The 22409-nt window shown below is 45.9% G+C and overlaps 1 protein-coding gene across 1 annotated transcript in view; it reads right to left on the reverse strand.

Annotated features, from left to right (window-relative positions):
• Positions 1 to 370: 370 nt before the first annotated feature.
• Positions 371 to 22409, reverse strand: part of LOC101942595 (microtubule-associated tumor suppressor candidate 2) — a 66073-nt gene continuing 44034 nt past the window's right edge. Inside the window, 5 exon segments of the mRNA XM_008167479.4 lie at positions 371 to 6894; positions 13407 to 13504; positions 16062 to 16181; positions 18721 to 18819; positions 21969 to 22042. Coding sequence (XP_008165701.3) covers positions 6678 to 6894; positions 13407 to 13504; positions 16062 to 16181; positions 18721 to 18819; positions 21969 to 22042 — 608 coding nt within the window. The 3' untranslated portion in view covers positions 371 to 6677.

A 22409-nucleotide genomic window follows, 5' to 3' on the forward strand; every position in this document is an offset into this window, starting at 1 on the left:
TCAAGTTAGTTTGACAGGATCTATTTTCCATAAACTCATGCTGATTGGCATTAATTACATTACCCTCCTTTAATTCTTTGTCAGATGAGTCTCGTATCAGCTGCTCCATTATCTTGCCCAGGATCCATGTCTCTTGAGTGAGTGCCACCCATCTCTTTCACTTGAACAGTTCCTAATTTCAGGAGAGGATCAAGAATAAGGAAAATATATTTACTGTATCTAGATTTCAGAGAAATTTAGTCATTAAGATTTGAATCTAATTTATAGCATGGGAGATGCTGTCATGTAACCTAATCAACCAGACCTGTTTTCCCCCCTTCTTCTCCCCAGCCACATATACACAGCCATAAAGAAAACACAACAAGACACACCAGTTTGCATGCTTCCATCCATATTTGTGCTGGAGCATGAATTTATTATCAGGAATATATTACACTCATCTGTACATCATAACAGAAATAATACAAACTTTTCCTGTAATTCATTAACCACGTATTAAATCAGACTACAGAACTCCTACTGCATGGGAAAAACTTTACAGAAGGATCCTCAGTGTGTCCATAGGACACAAATGCAATCAGTGCAGAGACATAAAATACCTGATTTTGTTTTTGTTTGTTTGTTTTCTCACCAAAAAATGAACTTAACCATTAGGTACCTGCTGATTTATCATAAGCAAATTATTTCAGTGAAATGCAGGAACTTATCTACTGATTTGATTTATGCAAATTTCTTAGTTGCAAGAATTCAAACACTGCTCATGTCCCACAGACAGATGTGAAGAAAAAAGAGACAAGAAAGAATTTGTTGCTCTCTGACTCTTTTTCATCACTTGCCTCTCAGGGCTAGTGTACACTAAAGCTGTCAGTCGACCTAAGTTACGCGACTGCAGTTAAATAACTGAAGTTGATGGAACTTAGGTCGACTGACAGCAGTGTCTACACCACACTGTGTCAATGGGAGATGCTCTCCCACTGATTTACCTTCTGCCTCTTGGGGAGGTGGAGTACAGATCTCAATGGGAGAACATTTTGCCATCGACTTAGCTTGTCTTCACCAGACCCACTAAATCAACACCACTGAATCGCTCGCAGCAATGCTGATTTAGCCAGAAGTATAGACAAGCCATAAGTGAGGTTGCCCACCAGCTGGCTATGGTCTCAAGGAGGCCCTGCTTCACATGCTCATTCTTTCTGAGGAAGACACTTGTTGGGTGGGAGGAATTTGAAGATGGTTGGGGTGGATGGGCTGTTTAAAAACTCTCTCCAGGGACCATCCATGGGGCGGAGGCCATGGCTTAATTTGTATTTGTACAGCAACTACAATGGAGCCTTCAGTCTGATAGGGTCCTTTGGGTGCTGCTGCAGTAGAGATAATAAATACGCTTAAGGCCACGCCCCCCAAATAAGCTTGCAGTTGTATTTTTATAGAGCAATTGTGACAATGTTTTTTTTTTTTTTTATAGAGCAATGGTCCCCGGAGTAATTCCTCCCTATGCATATGTCACCTACATCCTTTTGCTATCTAAAAGGTAATAGCAATAATCAAGTATCATTGACCTGCCTGGCTGAATCATCTCTGTAAGGGAAAGGGAGTGGAAGAATAATCACATAAAGTGTGCTACCTACAGGCCCTGTGCCACCAATGTTGCACCCCCCACCCCCGCCCTACCCATCGCTGAGCCCAACACTGATCATTTCACCTGCTCAGTACTTACAAACTAAATGAAAACTAAAGTAGAATGCTATTCATAAACCAGTCATGAATTTGGTGCTAAAGTGATGTGCCATGACTGGGAGCAATCCGACTAGTCTTGCCAACTTCCTCTTGCTATGTCCTACAAATGGACTGAACCAAAACCTGGCTTCTGAGCCCCCCCACCAACATGAGGACAGAATCTCATTTCAGATGCTAGCCCTGTGGCTTAGTCATATTAATGAAAGCGGGACCTAGTGAACTATAGAAGTGAAGGTAATTCTGCTTTAGCTACTGGACTGTTTGAGGTTGCAGTGGAGGTGGAGGAAAAGAGGGATTTATTTTATCCTTCCATAGTTAAAGGCTTTTCCATTATAAAATGTGGTTTTCAGAGGTTTACAGTACAGCCATAATTATGTGCATTGAATTAAAAACTTAGGCCAAAATGTTCAAACCTGGATGCCTAAAGTTCGTAAAACCCACATTTAAGCATCTAAGTTAAACTAGCCTGATTAGCAGAATTGCCGAGCATCCCCAAAGCTCACTGAAGTTCAGGTGTGTATTTTGGTTCCTTTATTGTAAAATTGTTGTTTCACTTTCTATTGGACGGCTTCCAATATAAAAATAAAATCACTTTTAGTAGCTAAATAGCTGTCTTTATGGATAGTTGCTGTGGAGGAAAAGTATACACTCTGTAGCCCTTTGAGAGATGCAGAAACTAATGATTAGTGGGTCCAGGGCTGGCTAAATCAAAGAATGGTTTGACAGCTTTTACTTTGTATTCTCACAGTGTGGGTTAATGAGGAGAGCAAGCGGAGGAATCGATAGAGTTCCTCCATAATTAAGTCTCAGGAGCACTTGCCTTGTAAAAGATAGTCCCTCTCCCCACAATCCTTATTCAGCCCTCACTAGCCAGTAGGGTTTATTTGTAAGTGGAACATTTACTGTTCAGGTATTGAGGCACAATGCTACAGCCCCATACTACCCAACGTTAAGAGCATGCGCCGACAAGGTGAGAACTCCAGCTACAATCACAATGCTTTGCTAGCCTGCTGCTGTTTTGGTTTAATTTAATGACATCTGTTTTGAAAGTGAATTCCCACATTTTGTTACTGTCTAGGCCATATTATGCACCCTAGTTATGTGCTTGAAAATCCTGCTATTTACATTGGCTGCAAAATATAGATAAATTCACCCAATAAACTGTAATCCTCCCCAAGTGACTTCGCAGGCCTGCACTCACAGCATCAGGAAATGCTGCTGTAACAGAGTGAAATTCATCTCTCCTGAAAAAAGCCTGTGTTGTGGAGTTAGCAGCGATGCATTTTACCAACCCATAGAATAGATAGTGATGAATTATCAAAATCCTGCTGCTTCTGCTTTTTAAATCCTATCCAGATGCCAGTACATTTCCTGTCATTTCAGCCAACACACTAACGATGGCAGATGAAAGATCAGCCAAGTCAGCCACAAATGTGCTGGTGCCTGAAGTTCAGCCAGTAAACAAATCCAGGTCCCGAAAACAAAATCTTTTCCCCAACCTACAGACCTGGGTACTTGCTTCCTAGTGCACCTATGATTTTCACTGAAATTTTAGTGGGAATTCTGGTGCGCAAGGAAAAAGGTTTGGCTCTTACTGCATTCACTTCAATGCCATTCTTGCACCAGACAGTTACATCTCCCTTACCAACCCTTCATGCCAGCAGATGTTAGCGTTTGTAAGTGGAAGTGTGGGCAGAGAAAGCGGAGGGTGCTAGGTCAGGAAACAAGATTATATGACAGAGTGGCAGTGTTCTCCACTGCCATTTAAGAAAGCTTGGTTTATGGATAATACTGGAGGGAGATATGCTTACTACTGGTCAGGGAAAGGCTCACTGGTGGTATACTGCTGCTGAGGGCTGGTCTACACTACACAATTAAGTCAACATAAGGCAGCTTATGTCAACCTAATAATGTCAGTGTCTACACTACAGCCGTCCTCCCACTGATGTAAGTGCCCTACTACACCGACATAATAACTCCACCCCCAGCTAGAGTCCAGCTCTCCCCGCTCCGCTGGGTGGCTGGACCCCGCTCCTGACTGAGAGCCGGGGCCAGAAGCAGGGTGGGGTGGGGGGCTTCAGACCCTGCTCTCAGCCAGCAGCCAGGGCCAGAAGCCCCAGCGGGCCCCCTCCCTGACCACTCTCTGCCAGGAGTTAGGCAGCCTTGTCAATTTCATAGCTGAGGTGTGAAATTGACAAGGATGCCTAGCTCTCGCAGGGAGCAAGCCGGGAGAGGGGAAGCCCCAGGCAGCTCCCCCCTCTCCTGCAGGGAACCGGATGAGTGGGGAAGAGAAGCCCCGGGCAGCCACCTGTAGTCACATGGATGGAAGCATCAGCATCCAGTATCAAACACCATCAGGAAGTGACTATTGTAAGACAGGGAGAATGGAAATGATGTTGGGATCGCTGGCAGCCCAGTCTACCCACCACTAAAGCCCCAACTCCCAATTCATTGCTAGGAGCATCCATTGCATGTGCGCTTAGCTGACAAAAGGATGAGTAAAGCACCGTAAACTTCTCAGAGAAAAGATGAAGGAAAACAGACTGGCTCAGCCAGCTCAGATCGGGACAGTATAACGTTCTGGTGAGTCGCCCATGGGATAATTTAGATTAACGTCATGGTAACAACTCGTACTGTAATAGAACACATTGCCCCAGCCTGGAACATAACAATGAAGTAGGTATTGCAGAGTACCTGTGCATTTAGCAAGTGCAGTATGAAAGTGACCAAAATGATAGCGATAGTGGTTTTTCTTCTTCAACAACTCTCCTACTTTCAGGGTGTACTTGCTGAACACATACAAGCTAGTAACGTATTTCGACAGTGTTAGTCAAATATGGCCTGGTCTAATCAAATAAGATGTTCAATGTACTCAGTATCATAATATCATGCAAAACTGCTACAAAAATAAATTTCTCTAACAAAAAAAATTAACCTAATTTTTACATCTTGGGATGGGCCAAAGCCACTTAGATCGAAGCTGGCTGTACTTAAGCTGCAGCCTGAGCATTCTGAATACATCCCAGGAAAGCTGAAGCATATTTCAAGTGCAAACAACGCGCATGTTTGCTGGAGTAAATGCCTTCCTGCCTGCTTCCATGCGAGTCATTCTCTGTATACACACCTTGTCACAACAGCTCTTTCCCACTGCTTCATGACCCTGGAATATTTTCTGTCGGTATTTACATCCTGGCTGTAACTTGGTCAGGTCCTGGAGCATGCAGTGCGCTCTGTGAATGGGCAGGAAAATGGGCAGGGTCTTTGCCACAAATGGAAAATAAAAGCATCACATCATTTAAAAAAAAAACATTTTGCTGTCGTGTGGGTGACTCACACACCTAACCTGCCGCTGCGCTACATCAAACGCTTTCACAGTCTAATCCAAACAAATCTGATGCAAATGCTGGAACCCACAGTTAGAGAACATCAAAGACAACAGGGCCTCGCCTGGCTTTGTGCAGTTCCCTACCTGTACCCAGGATCCAGATGAAATACTGTTAACCCCTTCTCATTCTAACTGATGTTTGAGGTGCTGTGCCCCTGGGAAACCAGCATGCTCACTCAGTATGGCGTGACAGTCCATCTGGTCTAGACAGGCACGGCACGGAAAGTTGCCACTGCAACACATGCATGGTTAACAGGTGCAGCAAAGGGGGTTAATATAACAGGGAAACCTAAGAGTATTTGCATTTTGCCTGGAAGGCGGAGGTTTAAGGTAGTTTGGCCTCAAAATATATGGGTATATATGTTGAGGGATCAAATTCTGGCCTCAGTTGGATCCATGTGGCCCCCCACAGATCTTCCCTGGGGTTCTCCTGGCCATTAACAAGGGCAAACGTTAGTCTAGTATGTGCAGGATCCCCTGTACCCTGAGGCAAACTGGATCTAAATTCTTAGAATATCCGACTAGGGGGTTAATGCTTTTGGCCAAATGTCAAGGTCACAGCAAATATTTTTTTTCGTCTTTCTGGGGCTTGAAATAAAATAACACGGGACTGGATTTGTTATAGATTCTGAGTGCTTCCAAAAGTGTTCAGTTAAAAATAAAAAGGCTAACTAGGATTTGAGAGAGTAAAATGGAGTCACTCTATCAAATAAATTGTATGGAACATGCTAAAACCCTCCAGGTTTTGGTCTCTATCCTACATCCATTCACAATATTGATGCTAATAATAATTGTAATTTGGAGACTGGAATGAGTGACCTTATCTGGCATTGAGTATGAAGGTGATTGTTTTGAAGGCAGTACTATTTCAGAATCTCAATGTCGCTGGTGTTCACGTTATACAGTGTACCACTTGGTGGTAGTTTGGAAGGCGCTTCTATTTCTAAGTAACTTTCTTCTATTTTGGGTAGAAATATTCCTGGGAGGCTTGACAGAAATGCATTTCATTTAGCTATAAGTCTTAGGCACAAGTTACAAAACTGCTGACCATCATGAAAATATATCAGCACTTAGTAGAGTATCCAATAATATAAAAAATGCAATTCAGAACATCTTCAACTCCATATATGTTGTGTGTGTCAATATATACACCTATATAGGTACAATACATACATATATATATAAACACACATACATATATAGATATTCAAAACGTGAACTGTTTGTAACTAACCTGAACCACTGCAGCAAAGGTTCATTTTGATGAACCATTAGTAGTAGTATTTTCTTTCTTTCGGCTCTAACCAGGCAAAATGTTTACACATCAGACTACACTGGTTATACTACTCTAAGACATCAGTGTGCCAGTACCGGGAGCGTCTATACTGGAATGATAATAGTACACTGCCTAGCTTACACTTATGCAGCTACAGAGCATGCTTGCAGTAACCAACCCTAGGTGTCTATGGTTGTTAATACTTTCTTGGATGATCACATTCAGCGGATTGGAAAAATGTGTAAAAGCCCAGTTAACGTCTGCAGCCGCGTGGAGCGGTCATCTTGGCACCGTGCTGACTTTTGCGGGAGTAGGAGGCCCCGATGAACAGCGATAAATAGGTGTAGGAGACGTAGGAGACAGTTTAACGGGGCTCATGGGCTCCGCTGTCTGGAGCTTCCAAAGCAGCTCTTCATTAGTCCTGCTTAACCTCTTCTTTTCCTTGGTTTCTTTCTCCACGTATTCTTGAAGATTAGCATTTTCCTCAGATAACTGCCTGCAGAGGGAAATAATGAACCCGTTAACATTTCACACGGCTAAACACTGCTGGATTGTCATTAAAGCACATATGACAGCTGCTGAGGCCAGTACCCCACACAGCTGTTAAAGTCACCCCCTGTGACAGCTTCACACCAGAGCCAGGCTGGCATAGCAATGGTTTGCTCCTGATGAAGCCAAGCAGCATAGTTCAGGTAATACACCTGCAGTTCCCGGCACAATGATTCCATCACATGCTGCTGAGTCAGATCACAGTGACCTAACGCAACCTGACAACTTGAAAGAAAATTCCCGGCACTTTGTCTTCTAGATACAGTCAGTTACAACAGCATGTATACTGCATGTGAGCATGAGGGCAAACACTCGTGAGTTTGTTATTAAGCAATTCAGTTAGAATTGTGTACTTTTCCCCATATGACACAACAAATAATACATTTTAAAGCAATCACAGAAACAGGGACAGGACTGGATGGCTCAGGGGTACGTAATGGGACATGGAGCCTTTCAAGGCTTTGTCCCTGGGGTTTGAATTAGGTCCAGGTGGGGAGTGACTCAAAGTTGTTGCCATCCGATGGGTGTTTGGAGGACCACATGAAACTGCGGGTAAAATTAGTCTGATTCCTAGTGGACAGGTGTCCATAGTGCAAAACAAACCACTCCCCCCAATTATTATTGGCTCTTCTTGGTATCCTCGATGGCAATCGCAGCGTATGCAGCCAGGATGAAAAGATCATGAAGACTAAACTGATGCTCCCTTCAGGTCAGGCTTAAAGCATGTTGCTGGGGTACTGTGTACTGGGATTTAACATGCCGAACCTCTTCTGTGGATAAATTGGACATTTTCAGTCTCTAGGGTGGTCAAGCTAATACTGATCATGAGCACAATGGGCCACTTCACTCAATGTCATGGATGTCGGGTATTGCAGGCCAGGGGAGGCTGAGCCTCCCCAAACAGCCAGGCATGGCCCTGTCCATGATCTGCCCCGAGGTCCCTCCTGCTTCCCTCTCTCCCTCCGTGGCCAGGGTTGGGGCTGGGGCTAGGGAGGGCCAGCCTGCGGCCGGGGATTTGGGGCGCTGGGGCCGGTGCTTGGGCCGCCCGGTGCTGGGGATGACCATCTGGCGCTCCAGGGCTAGGGGTGCTTGGGCTGCCCCGCCAGGCACTCTGGGGCTGGGGGTGCTGGGGCCGCCCATTGGGCACTCTGGGGCTGGGAGCGCTGGGGCCACGCCACCTGGCGATGGGGATGCTGGGGCCTCACTGCCCAGCACTGGGGGCACTGAGGCTGCGCCGACCGGCACTCTGGGGCTAGGGGTGCTTGGGCGGTCGAGAGCTGGGGGAGGGCAGCCGGGGCCATGCTGGGGGTCTCGGGGCTCTGGTGGGGGCAGGGCAGGACCTGGAGCTAGCCTCCCCAAACAGGTGGTTCATGTGCTGCCCATGCTCTATTCAGTTACACTATTAATTATTTTGGCTTCATGTTTACAAAATGTATTAAATATAAAACTGAACGTTTTTGGAGAGATTTCTACCTAACTCTTTTTTAACTTTTCCATGTATGCTCTGAGCTGCAAGAGGAGGGTGTTTCTAAGGAGACATATTGAACTACCCATGAATTGCTTTTATACTGATGCCCATCACTGTAGTATTTAAGCACCTGCCATGTAAAATCCATAACAATAGCGAAGTTCTTAGGGGACTTCATGGAGTCTCTGACACGTCTCCTTTTTCAGGGTCAGCACTTTGCTTGGGGGAGGGCTTTTGATTTTTCTTAAAAGATTGTATTACTTTCCTCTTTCCCTCCCCACGTAGCAATGTGGGCCATAAAGCTTTTATGCAAGCCCAGATAGGCCACCAACCAACCAGTATGTGCCTGCCTGTTTTCTGAGAACAGTTTAGCAGGATGCTCATTGAGCACATTTAGGGAGTAACCCTACAGCTCCTACTCCCATGAATGATTCTCAAAGCCAGTGAAGGTAATGGGACTGCCCTCATGAGCAGAAAGATGCATGCAGCAGCTGGAGAATCAGGCCCTCAGAACATATTAATCTCTTTTACATGTAATATTGCTTGCCAGCTATACAGGGTGATATCCTGTCTTAGAGTCAACTTGGTAGTCTGTCAGCCGACATACTCTCTTCCGTGACACTAATAAACACTGCAGCTGGCAATGGGGAGGAGGGCTGTGAGTTATATGCACAACCTACAGGTAATTTAGAGAGACATTTGAGTAGGAAAGTGCCTTCATAGTCAAGCACCCGTGAATAGGCTGTGCAGTACAGACATGTCCTCAGAAGACAGCCTGCTTTAGCATGCAGATAGGGAAAAGAGCCCCCGCTTGTTACACTGCTTGTTGTAATCTCCCACATGCTGTGTCAGGATATCGCAGTTTATGCTGTGTCGTCTGATGTCATGTAACCAGACACAAGGAGAAACAAGCTTCACATTGCATTGGAGATTGAGGCGGCTTTTCCCTCCTAGGTAGAATACAGTACTCCTGCTGCCTGTGTGCTGGCACACACGCCAGCAACCCTGACACGTGCGTGGTCACATTATGCCAGCCTTGCCTGTGTAATTTTATTCACAGAATCATAGATTCCAACGCCAGGAGGGTCCACTGTGATCATCAAGTCTGACCTCCTGCATGGCACAGGCCATAGAATCTCCCCAAAATAATTCCCAGAGCAGATCTTTTAGAAAACTATCCAATCTTGATTTAAAAATTGCCAATGATGAAGAATCCACTAGGACCCTTGGTAAATTGCTCCAATGGTTAATTACTCTCACTGTTAACAATTTACACTTTATTTCCAGTCTGAAGAGCTCATCATTAAATATTTGTTCCCCATGTAGATATTTATAGACTGTAATCAAGTCATCCTTTAATCTTCCCTTTGTTAGGCTAAATAGACTGATGAGCTCCTTGAGTCTATCACTATAAGGAATGGTTTCTAATCCTTTAATCATTCTCATGGATCTTCTCTGAACCTTCTCCAATTTATCACCTTCCTTCTTGAACTGTGTGCACCAGAACTGGACACAGAATTCCAGCAGCAGTCGCACCAGTGCCAAATACAGCAGTAAAATAACCTCTCTAGTCCTACTTGGGATTCCCCTGTTTATGCATCCCAAGATTGCCTTAGCTCTTTTGGCCACGGCATCACACTGGGAGCTCATGTTGAGTTGATTATCCACCACAACCCAGAAATCCTTTTCGGAGTCACTGCTTTCCAGGACAAAGTCCCCCATTGTGTAAGTATAGCCTACATTCTTTGTTCCTAGCTGTATACATTTGGAGTTAGCCGTATTAAAATGCATACTGTGTGCTTGCACCCAGCTTACTGAGTGAGCCAGATTGTTCTGAATCAGTGACCTGTCCTCTTCATTATTTACCACTTCCCCAATTTTTGTGTCATCCGCAAACTTTTTCAGGGCTGATTTGAGGTTGATGGCGTATGAGCAGATGCAAAGTGATTGCACATTAATGATACACACGCTGCCTATGAAGACATATGCCCCAACCAGTTCTTTTCCATCTTTCAGGTAGGATTTGTCACGGGTGCTATGGAAAAGAGACCTGTTGTTATTCTTGTAGCATCTAGAGACCCCAACCGAGATCAGACTCCATTGTACTAGTCACTGTATCAGCAAAGGTAAGATACACTCCCCTGAAGAGCTCACAGTCTAGAGAGCCAGGACAGACACAGAGTGGGGGAAGGAAGGATTACTATTCCCATTCTATAGATGGGAATCAGAGGCATAGAGAGGTTAAGTGATTTATCCAATACCACACAGGAATCTATGGCAGAGCTGGGAACTGAACGTGGATCTCCAGCAATTTAACCACAAAGCCATTCTTCCACCTTGGGAGCCCAGCCCTCTCCTCTGATTGCTAAATCCCCTAGAGTTCTCGAGAAGGAGGAGGAGGATGTAGAAAGGGTTAGAATCAAATATTATCTCCTCACTGTCTCCACCTATTTTAACACTATCTACTGTACGCTGCAGAAAAGGATCTAGGAGTTACAGTGGACGAGAAGCTGGATATGAGTCAACAGTTTGCCCTTGTTGCCAAGAAGGCTAATGGCATTTTGGACTGTATAAGTAGGAGCATTGCCAGCAGATCAAGAGACGTGATCATTCCCCTCTATTCGACATTGGTGAGGCCTCATCTTAAGTACTGTGTCCAGTTTTGGGCCCCACACTACAAGAAGGATGTGGAAAAATTGGAAAGAGTCCAGCAGAGGGCAACAAAAATGATTAGGGGGCTGGAGCACATGACTTATGAGGAGAGGCTGAAGGAACTGGGATTGTTTAGTCTGCAAAAGAGAAGAATGAGGGGGGATTTGATAGCTACTTTCAACTACCTGAAACAGGGTTCCAAAGAGGATGGATCTAGACTGTTCTCAGTGGTACCAGATGACAGAACAAGAAGTAATGGTCTCAAGTTGCAGTGGGGGAGGTTTAGGTTGGATATTAGGAAAAACTTTTTCACTAGGAGGGTGGTGAAGCACTGGAATGGGTTACCTGGGGAGGTGGCGGAATCTCCTTCCTTAGAAGTTTTTAAGGTCAGGCTTGACAATGGCTGGGATGATTTAGTTGGGGATTGGTCCTGCTTTGAGCAGGGGGTTGGACTAGATGACCTCCTGAGGTCCCTTCCAACCCCGATATACTATGATTCTATGATACGCTGATTCCCGCCTTCCACTGTGGGAGCCCCCCACCACGCCATCTGATTGGGCGTCAGGAACCCCCACCACTGCAGTTATGCAGATCCCCCCATATACAGATCTTTTCATGTCCCCATCTCAGAGTGGGGCTGCCTCTCTCCTTCCTAATAAGGTCAAGCAGCAGGGGGTCACTCCTATTCCCTGCATCTACCCAGAAGGTGGCAGAGGAACAGGGGGCTTGGGTACTGCTCACTATATGATCTTAGATCGCCCAGTACATGAACCCATCACTCTGCCCGAGCTGCTCCACTCCTGTACACTGCAGCGCTGAGGGTTTGGCTTGTGTTACCCCCTTGAGTGGCAGATGGGTTTCTGGAGCTGGCCTAGTGCAGGGCTAAGCTATGTGCCTTTTAGAGGTTTACGCTGTGGACTGGACAGAGCCCTTGTTGAAGGGGGCAAGCAGCGCCATAGATTATTTTAAAGGATTACACATTTCTGTGAATGAGAATAGTCCCTGCTGTTACACTAACTAAGATAAAATGATATGGGCTATCCTCCTGTCTGTTGTTCAACCTGACCACCAATTGAAGGCAAGAAGACATTTCACCACATACATAACAGGGTGAATTGTGGGAGTTTTATGTCTTCCTCTGAACCATCAGGCATTAACCTCTGTTAGAGACAAACTACTGGATGTCATTAAATGTCTCTGTATTAAAATTCTTATATTAACCCCTCCCTATACCTATGTAACAAGGCTGAAAAATGATTTGCTTTAAAGTTGACTTTCCAGGTAGATATTAAGTTCAGTATCCTCAACATTCCCCACACTGAGAAATGTATATAAAAGAAACAAAACACAACACCTATTAGTGACTGTAGGAACCTATTGCCTATATCCGTGGTTTCAACCTTTTTTGATTTGTGGACCCCTAAAAATTTTCAAATCAAGGTGTGGACTCCTTTGGAAATCTTAGATAGTCTGCAGACCTGCAGGAGTCTGCGACCACAGGTTGAAAACCACAGTCCTAGATGAATGCTGATGGGGAATATTTGCTTTTAAATAGCTACGTTCAGGAAGCTTTGGTTCATACATATATTAGGAGACTCCTGAAGTTAAGATCCGTAAGGAACCCAGCCACTAAGGAGAAACTCTTCTTTAACTTAGCAGCATCCTTTCTGCAAATATTTGTAGAAAATAATTGTATCTAATTGACATTGGGTGTTAACCTGGTGAGACTGGAAATGGTTGAGATGTGATACCATTTGTTTTGCCATAATGCCTACAAAAAACTTGATAGCGGTTAGGTTGTTGGTGTGCTCGGCCCACAACCTATCAGTATTATCTCACTGTTTCCTTGTACTCCCCCGTCTCTCTGTATCCATCTGTTGTCTGGTGTCTTACACTTAGGTTGTAAGCTCTTTGGGGCAGAGATTGTCTTTTTGTTCTCTGTTTATATGGCGCCTAGCACAAAAGTTTCTAGTGCAATATAATATAATTTAATATGCTAAAGCAGCCTTAGGTACAGTGAGGCTAACAGCACAGTTAGTATATTACTGTTCAAACTGGTAGCTCTCCCGCACCCACTAGCTGCTGACTAATAGTGTGGCATTGAGTCTGAACTCAGAGGCAACTGGGACTTTTGTTCTCAGTGATGAGGCCAGGAGCTTAATGTAACATGATATGTAGCCAACCTCCTTTATGCTAAAATAAGCAGATGGGAATTAAAATAAATTTCAAGGGGGGAAATATGCTTAGTTTTACTGTTTCTGAAGCGGCTGTTAGCCATGGATAGTTGTAATTTTACTGTTTCCTGTAAAACTCAGATGGTTACAAGTATCTGTACAAACCTTGTCACAACGGTATTTTGATCAATCCGGACTCTCATGTCTTCATTCTGCTGTTGCAGCACCTGAATTTTTTCTTCCAATATTGTATTTTTTTCAGCCTGCAACAAGAGAGGGCTCGTTGAGTTTACAGCAATTGCAGCACTTGATGCAGGGGAATTTGGATTTGAATCCCTAGGAAGAAGCTCTATTTTTCTTACAGTAACAGCTAAGAATCATTGTCAAAGGAAGGTAGATTATTCTGGCTGCAGATGGGATTTTTGGTTGTAAATGATTTACCAGCATGTCACACTGGTATGGCACTGAAGTGTCCGACTTCCCCCTCCCAAAGGGCAGGGGAGTCATGATCCCCTGACATCTGCTGGGGTCACCCCCCCACATTGAGACCTTCTGTAACAGGGTTATATAAATCATATCCATAGTGGAAGTAGAATCCTACTGTCTGGCCTGGTTGAGAAATAGCACAAGCAGAATGACTGGAGTCCACCTAGGCCAGTGAATGTAACTGTATCAGCCGTTTCCCCATTCCTCTAGCTTAAGGAAGCAGCATGTTACAGTGTGTTGTTAAGAAGTCTCAGCTGCGAAGAGCTATTTCACTCTATATCCGTTCACACCAGCAGTTGGACAGTTCAACAAAATAATCAACTGGGTTCCCAAACTTCCCCATAAATAGCAGCAAAGCTTGCTAAGTGCTGTGCTAAAGCAGCCAGCCCGGCTGCCCCGTCGTGGCAATGGCTCATCCTGTCACTGTGCCAGAAGCCTACAGGTCAAGTCTCACAAAATGGCTCCACTTTACAATGAAAACGTAATTCCTGGTTAACTGAAAAGTTCATACCTGGGGAGACCAAAACACGAAGAGAGAGAGAATGGAGTGGCTAGGAGGCAGTGTTATCTTTATGGTGGGGAGCTATAATTCAAAGCACTCGCAGCGTGACCCTAACCTGGGATTTCTGGTTGCCCCTCGCTAATTTACACTACTGAGGCAAGACTTCATGCCGAATACTGAATTAAAGAGCCACACGGCACAAGTGTCTCCTTCTTCCACCCATATTGCTCCCACCTTGTTGGCTGCCCCTACTCCTGACTTTGGAGTAGGGTGACCAGATCACCCAAGTCAAATATCGGGACGCGGGGGGGGGCGGGGCCAAAAAAAACCACCTTCCTCCGCAAGCGCTGGAGGGAGGCCCGGGAGACTCAGGGGAAGCGAGACTCAGGGGAAGCGCGGGGCCGGGGTGAGTAAGAGTCCGGCCTGGTCCCGAGCAGGCAGGACTCAGTTGGGTGGTAGGGAGAGAAGGGGGGCGGCCCGCGGGGCCAGGCGGCAGCTGTTCTCACCCCCAGGCAGCGGGACTCGGGAGCAGCCGCTGCTGCAGCTCCCACTGCCGCGGGGGAGGAAGCGGCCATGGCGCTTGGCGGCTGCGGCTCTGGCGCCCCCGAACCCCCCAAGCCGGGGCCTGCTGCGGGGACCCAGTAGCGCGCACGCTGCGCCCAGCCCAGCCCCTGGCCAGGCGCGTCTGGGCTGCTGCCCAGCTGGTGCTATCGCGCGGCGGCCCCGGAGTGGGGGCAGCAGGCCCCAGCCCCCCCGTTCCGCTCGGGTCCCGCAGGGGAACGAACGGGGCTGGGCTGCTGATGCCTCCACCCCGGGGCCGCCGCGCGATAGCACCAACTGGGCAGCAGCCCAGACGCGACTGGCCAGGGGCTGGGCGCAGTGTACGCGCTGCTGGGTCCCTGCAGCAGGCCCCGGCTTGGGGGGTTCGGGGGCGCCAGAGCCGCAGCCGCCAAGCGCCATGGCCGCTTCCTCCCCCCGCGGCAATGGGAGCTGCAGCAGCGGCTGCTCCCGAGTCCCGCTGCCCGGGGGGTGAGAACAGCCGCCGCCTGGCCCCGCGGGCCGCCCCCCTCCTCTCCCTACCACCCAACTGAGTCCTGCCTGCTGGGGACCAGGCCGGACTCTTACTCACCCCAGCCCCGCGCTTCCTCTGAGTCTCGCTTCCCCATAGTCTCCCGGGCCTCCCTCCAGCGCTTGTGGAGGGAGGAGGAATGGTGAGCCCGGGGAAGAGGCGGGGATTCGTGGAGGGAGCCAATCGAGGGAGGAGGGGGCGGAGTCGGGGGGGGTGGGGTGCGCGAGCACTTCCGGGCTCCAGGCTCCGGCGCATTTCCTTGTTTGTCCAGTGTCCCGACCGACGTGCGGTCAAACAAGGAAATATCGGGACAGTCCCGATAAAATCGGGACGTCTGGTCTCCCTACTTTGGAGGCAGGGGACAGCTGGTGCCCCATACTTAGTTATAGGTATATATGTTATAGGTATCACAGAGGCCCCCCCCCTCCACTGTCTCGTCCCCTACCTAACCTCCCCTGCAGGCAGAGCAGATTTCAAAATGAAAACCAGAAAGACCAGCGCAGGGAGTCATGGAGAGGTTTTGGGGATGTCATGTGGGAGGTAGGAGGCTGGTGGAGAAGTAGATAAAAAGAAGCACCTCCTTCCCACTCTCCCTTTCAGAATGAAAAACTGGGACACTTCACAGGAAAGGGCAGGGGGCAGAAAACAGTATTTAGCCCTTTGTGATCCCTTCATTGCGTTTTTCCAGTCCCGGCCTCCTCCACTCCAATTTAGCTCCTGGCTTCCTATCTCCCTGTTCTGTGAGGGGAAAATGATAACTGACCAGCTTTTCCAGTTCCATGATCCTCTTTTCCTGTTGATGAATTAGCTGATTCTTCATTTCCAAAACCTGCTTCAGGCTGTTCATATCTTCTTCTAAGTGCTGATATGGAGCTAGTGCAACCTAGGAAAAGAAGGATGACAGTGAATTCTAAGTCTTCCAACCATAATCACATATTCAGCCACTTGGTAAAATTTTCCCAAGCATCCAACTGATTTAGAGCCTAGCTCCCATGAAAGTCAAGGGGATGCAGGCTCCGAAATCACTGGGGTTGTTTTGAAAATGTTACCCACTATCACCATTCATAGATTCATAGATTCTAGGACTGGAAGGGACCTCGAGAGGTCATCGAGTCCAGTCCCCTGGCCGCATGGCAGGACCAAATACTGTCTAGACCATCCCTGATAGACATTTATCTAACTTACTCTTAAATATCACCAGAGATGGAGATTCCACAACCTCCCTAGGCAATTTATTCCAGTGTTTAACCACCCTGACAGTTAGGAACTTTTTCCTAATGTCCAACCTAGACCTCCCTTGCTGCAGTTTAAGCTCATTGCTTCTTGTTTCATCCTTAGAGGCTAAGGTGAACAAGTTTTCTCCCTCCTCCTTATGACACCCTTTTAGATACCTGAAAACTGCTATCATGTCCCCTCTCAGTCTTCTCTTTTCCAAACTAAACAAACCCAATTCTTTCAGCCTTCCTTCATAGGTCATGTTCTCAAGACCTTTAATCATTCTTGTTGCTCTTCTCTGGACCCTCTCCAATTTCTCCACATCTTTCCTGAAATGCGGTGCCCAGAACTGGACACAATACTCCAGCTAAGGCCTAACCAGAGCAGAGTAGAGCGGAAGAATGATTTCTCATGTCTTGCTCACAACACACCTGTTAATACATCCCAGAATCATGTTTGCTTTTTTTGCAACAGCATCACACTGTTGACTCATATTTAGCTTGTGGTCCACTATAACCCCTAGATTCCTTTCTGCCGTACTCCTTCTTAGACAGTCTCTTCCCATTCTGTATGTGTAAAACTGATTTTTCCTTCCTAAGTGGAGCACTTTGCATTTGTCTTTGTTAAACTTAATCCTGTTTAACTCGGACCATTTCTCCAATTTGTCCAGATCATTTTGAATTATGACCCTGTCCTCCAAAGCGGTTGCAATCCCTCCCAGTTTGGTATCATCTGCAAACTTAATAAGTGTACTTTCTATACCAATAGCTAAGTCGTTAATGAAGATATTGAACAGAGCCAGTCCCAAAACAGACCCCTGCGGAACCCCACTTGTTATGCCTTTCCAGCAGGATTGGGAACCATTAATAACAATTGAATCACTTTAGCTGAATACCTAATTTCCTAAGAGAGACAAGGTGGTGGAGGTACTTGCAGTAGGTGAAAGAGGTCCGAATATTGCTCAGCACCCACAACCCGACCCACTGCTAAGTCTCCTAATATACAGAATTGTTTCTGTCTGTGCGGAGTTTTACCCTTTCTGTAGAAGAGCACAAGTGTGAAATAGCAACAAAGTTCAGAGACTGGGGCTGGGTGTTTGCAGGTTAGAACAATAGCGGATCACTCTGTCTGTGATGTGTGTGGCAAAACAGGTGAACTAGTCATAAAGATTCAACTCCCAGAGGGGAGAAAGACAGTGAATCAGGACACAAAGATACTCCCCATTCCAGCTTAGTACTTCTGAAGTTAGGGGGCTAGGGTTCCATTTACCAAAGCAGTACTGGCCCACATTTTTTTCTCAATTACACTGAATAGAATCCAGAGTAACACCAACGACTTCAGTTACTTTGGCTTTACAATGGTACAACTCACTCCACTGTCGCTGGTGTCAATACTCTGGATTTACAGCAGTGTAACTCAGAACAGAATCTGGCCCTTTACACACATTTTGCTCTGAGAGGGCAAGTTCACCAGCTCAGTTGTTTTGTGCTGCTCTGGTGGAAAGAAGAAGGCGCTGACTTCAGTCTAGCCCATGGAAAGTGCCAATGCACTAGAAAGGGGGGAGTTCTGAATTCTCAAAAGGTAGGTGGGGCACAAAGTTAGAAAATGGTCTTCATTAGGACCAATTTCCTATAGAGTCTGCTAATAATGGGCTTCATTTCGACCATCAGCTTTAGGGATTCTATCGATTTGTCGTATTTTGAACAGGATGTTGATGGAATAGACTTCTTCTCTGATATCTCAGGGCCAGACAGTCCATTACAGAAGAAATGAAGAGGGACAGCAAAGAATCCCAGCAGGGTGAGGGGGAGAGGCACATTCATATGAAAATATGAGAAGAGCGAAGAGGAAGGAGAAACACCACAGAGGGGAGGAGAGAGAGGATTAGAGGGTACTAAAAAAGTAACGGAGGGAGCCAGAGAAAAAGCCCAAGAAATAGAACTATAGAGGCAGGATGCTAGTGAGATATAGACAAAATGAAGCAAAACCAGAAATGGATGGCTAATGACCCAACAATAAGAGAGAGTGGGAGATCTTTGTATCCAGAGCCACTCTTAGATTCCAACCCCCCCTACAAAGCTCAGGTTCCAGAGCTTTGGTTCGGGCCCATTTGAGCTGAGATTTCCTTTGCTAATAACCTACCAATGTGGCCATATTTACAAGCATGTCCTGCCGTTTTTGAAATGTATATTAAGGCTGTCAGCTACCTCTAGTTGCTCTTCAGTGTTTTTCTTTAACGCCTCTTCAAATCGCTTTGCCTTGTCCCTTAGAGAATGGCTCTGGAAGGTGAGGGTATCTACTTGGTCCTGCAATTAATGACAAATAAAAACCCTAAACCATTAAGCTCTGATGATACTTTTATACAAATCATTTCCCACCACTGCCAAAGTATGTGAGGGCAATGAGGAGAAGGGCTTAGAAGCTACCGTGAGAGGACATTTTTACATGGAATCACTCAAACTCGCAGTGGAGATTTTGATAACTTGGTAACTAACGGAATCAGGATTTCATGTGGAGAACCTGAGATTAATCATGTGGCTAGCTTAAATTAGCCACCAACAGCAGCTTCTAAACCTGCATCAAGCTAAGACATCCCAGCCCTTTTAGCTGTGTGAGACCCAGTCTCCTTGCTTTGAAGGACAGGCATGTTTGTGTCATACTCATGAAGCAGATAACCTCTATAAGGTTACTGCTCCTCAGGGATCAGCATGGGGAGATACTCAAATGCTGCTCACAATCCTAAGCTTCAGAGCAGCTAGATATCTCTGCTAAAATGATAAGCAGTGAAAGAGTCAGAGGCGGTGCCAGTTTCTTCCCGGTGGGGAGACTGAGGTGGGCTAGGCAGAAAATAGGGAGGGCTGCGCCTGTAAGAGCTTCCTGGGCAGGGGGACCTGGCTCCACGGCCGGCAGAGCCCTCAGAGAGCAGCAACCATGGCGGCAGGGCCCCGGAGCATGGGCTGGAGTGGGTCAGTCCAGGCTGCTGTGCGGAACCATGGACCCTCCACCTGCCCTGAGTGGTGTGCCCCGGCGGGCGGGGACACAGACCAGGGGTTGCTCTCGGGCCTCCCGGCCTCCTTTCTGGGCTTACATCTGCACTGCTGCTGGAGATGGCACTGCCTTCAGAGCTGGGTGGCCAGACAGTGGTGGGCACCCAGCTCTGAAGGCAGCACTGCCGCCAGCAGCAGCTGAGAAGTATCTGCATAATATTTGACCTTTGCATTGGGAGGGGTGGCTATGGGAGGCTAAGGCAATTTTTGGGATGGCAATAGCCCTTGCCAGCTCCCCCCCCCTCACAGCGCCACCACTGGAAAGAGTTAACATTATTGACTTTGGACTGTCATCATTATGTTTCAGAGTTAACACTCCACTAAGATGAAAGGGGGTGATTCACACCACTCTAAGGACCAAATGCTAAAGCCCAAATAAATGGGCTTTCCTAGGAGGCCTCAGATGGGTTAGGAGAAAATAATTCCCTCTCAGTCCAGCAGCTTGGTTCAGAATAGTTGCATAGCCACTATCCATCAGCTTTAGCAGCATCTGGGATCTCTGCCATCTACATGAGGAAAACGATGGGGTGGGGAATTAAGGATTGTGGAGCCAAGTAATAAAGGATCTGCTTGCAACGCTTCTTCCTTTGCCTTGCTAGAAAATTTAACTTGGGATCTGAAAACTATGTTGTGTTCTTTTTGCCTCTTGCATCATTAGCAATGGCAGAGATTCTGCAGTCATAATGTAGGTAACTCTTTTGATGATGATGATGTATGAGGCAGAACAGAATCCGGCTTACTCTTTCTTCACGGCATTAGCTCTGCAGCACTAAAACAATACTACAGGTTATAAAACAACTCACCTAGATCAGTGATGGGATTCATGAGACAATCAATGTACTTTTGACCCTGGTGAAGGCTTCAGACTGAAACATGTAGGTGCTATTGATCCTACTACTGTAGCTAGTCTCTTTAATTACTTTATGGAAGAAAGGATTTTAAATGTTAAACTCAGTGAACCACTGTCTTGGAAGATTCAGTACTGATGCAGGTGCATTATTTAATAGTTATAGCTCTGCCTCATGACGAGCACAGAGTTCCTGATTATGGCCTGTGGATAACTTTACACGATAGCAGGGAAATCTTATTTTTGTAAGTAAGCAAGACACACAGCAGGGGATCAATGATTTGAGAAACAATGTACCATTTTAATACAATCACTTTTCTGGACCGATTATTAGGTCAAGATTTTAATATTACTACCTTACGTACAGCATCTGCAAAAGCTGCAGTTGCTGTGGAGGCCAATAATTTTGATATTCTGTCTTTTGTGTGTGTAAAATCTTAACCATAACCTTCCATTAATGTAGTTTATTGCATCAAATAATAGAACCACTGATACAACTTTAAATTCTATAGCTGCACAGTCAATGCTGCTGCAATAGCTGTGTGGAATCGTGCACGTTACTTGTTTTTTGAAAAGCAAAATTAGTCTTTGACTAGATAAACAAGCAGAGCTAACACCATCTAACATGGCACCTTTACTTGTTCATGCAAGAGCTCCAAATTTACCATGCATCACAGGGACACACTTTCCCCGGTGGATTTCTATCTCAGTCTAGAGAACCAGAACAGCTGAATTTTACTATAACCATTTTAAGTTGATCTGATTTTCAGCTGGTCATTATGGAGAGAAATTGTGCCAGGTAAACAGAGACAGGACAGTGCAAGCGACAGATTAGAGCTGCAGAACCAAAAGGGGAGATTTGCTTCAGAAAACTATTTTACAAATTGGTATATAAAACTATTCTGAGGACAAGAGTCCTGCTGGGATGGATAGGAAAACCTAGATTCTGCTCCCATTCATTTTGCTGGGAGCAAGATGGGCCTGAAGAAGGCGAATGAATCAAAACAGTTTTTAAAAAACTTCTTAAAATCCATTTCCTCATCTGCAATTTCTTTGTTTTTGGGGTTTTGCCTCTTCTCCTTCAGGCACATTTAGCGTTTTGCTGCTTCCGCTGGAGGGAGAGAAGCTGAGGAGGCATCTTTGTAGCTAACATACAGCTTGAAAAGAATGAGCAAAAGAGCCAAGCAGAGCAGAGGGGTTAGCCAATCGGCACAGATAAAATGTGCATAATTGCTGGACAGTTATTTAAAAATCATCATACAGTAATTATGCAAATCCCTAAACTCTGATTGACTAATAATGGCAATTAGCCAATCAGAGTGCAGGGATTCACATACTATAGTTATTGAGAACTATCGGCATGGTAATTTTGTAAATCAGACATCCAGAACCAATGAGTGTGCGGGGAACTGCCTTACGAGAACGCCGTGCAGTTGAGGATCAGTAACTATACAGCACCCGTGCCCTCAGACTGATGGAGAAAATTCCATTTCACTAACGTGCTATCATAATGAACAGTTTTGCAACATCATTGGGGTTTGGACACAACGAAAGTATTAACCTGGAGTGACAGCCGCAGTTTTTCAAAACTCTCTTCCAATTCTTTCTTTTCCAGTTCATGGGCAGACATCAGTTCTAGGGAAAATCCATAAAAATTACATTGCTAAATGGGTCTAACAAACAGTATAAATCATGGACAGCGAGTACATTTATCTTACTTAACATGAACTAAACTTTATTAAGAAGGCAGCTCTAGTGGACTGAGTAGAGCCTAGGAGCCAGGCAATAACTCATTGCATGGCCATGGGCAAATCACAAAAGCCTAAATTTTTAAAAGCATCCACTGATTTTGGGTTCCTCCATTTCTGAGGGCTTTGTAATCAGAGGTACTGAGAACACACAGCTCTTGCTGAGTCTGACTGGAATGATGGGTGCTCATACCTCTGAAAACTAGGCTCTTCATATTTCCAGGCATGCATCAAAAATTGAGGTACCCCAAATG

Source organism: Chrysemys picta, chromosome 1, assembly GCF_011386835.1.
Source record: "Chrysemys picta bellii isolate R12L10 chromosome 1, ASM1138683v2, whole genome shotgun sequence".
In the NCBI taxonomy this organism is placed as follows: Eukaryota; Metazoa; Chordata; order Testudines; family Emydidae; genus Chrysemys; species Chrysemys picta.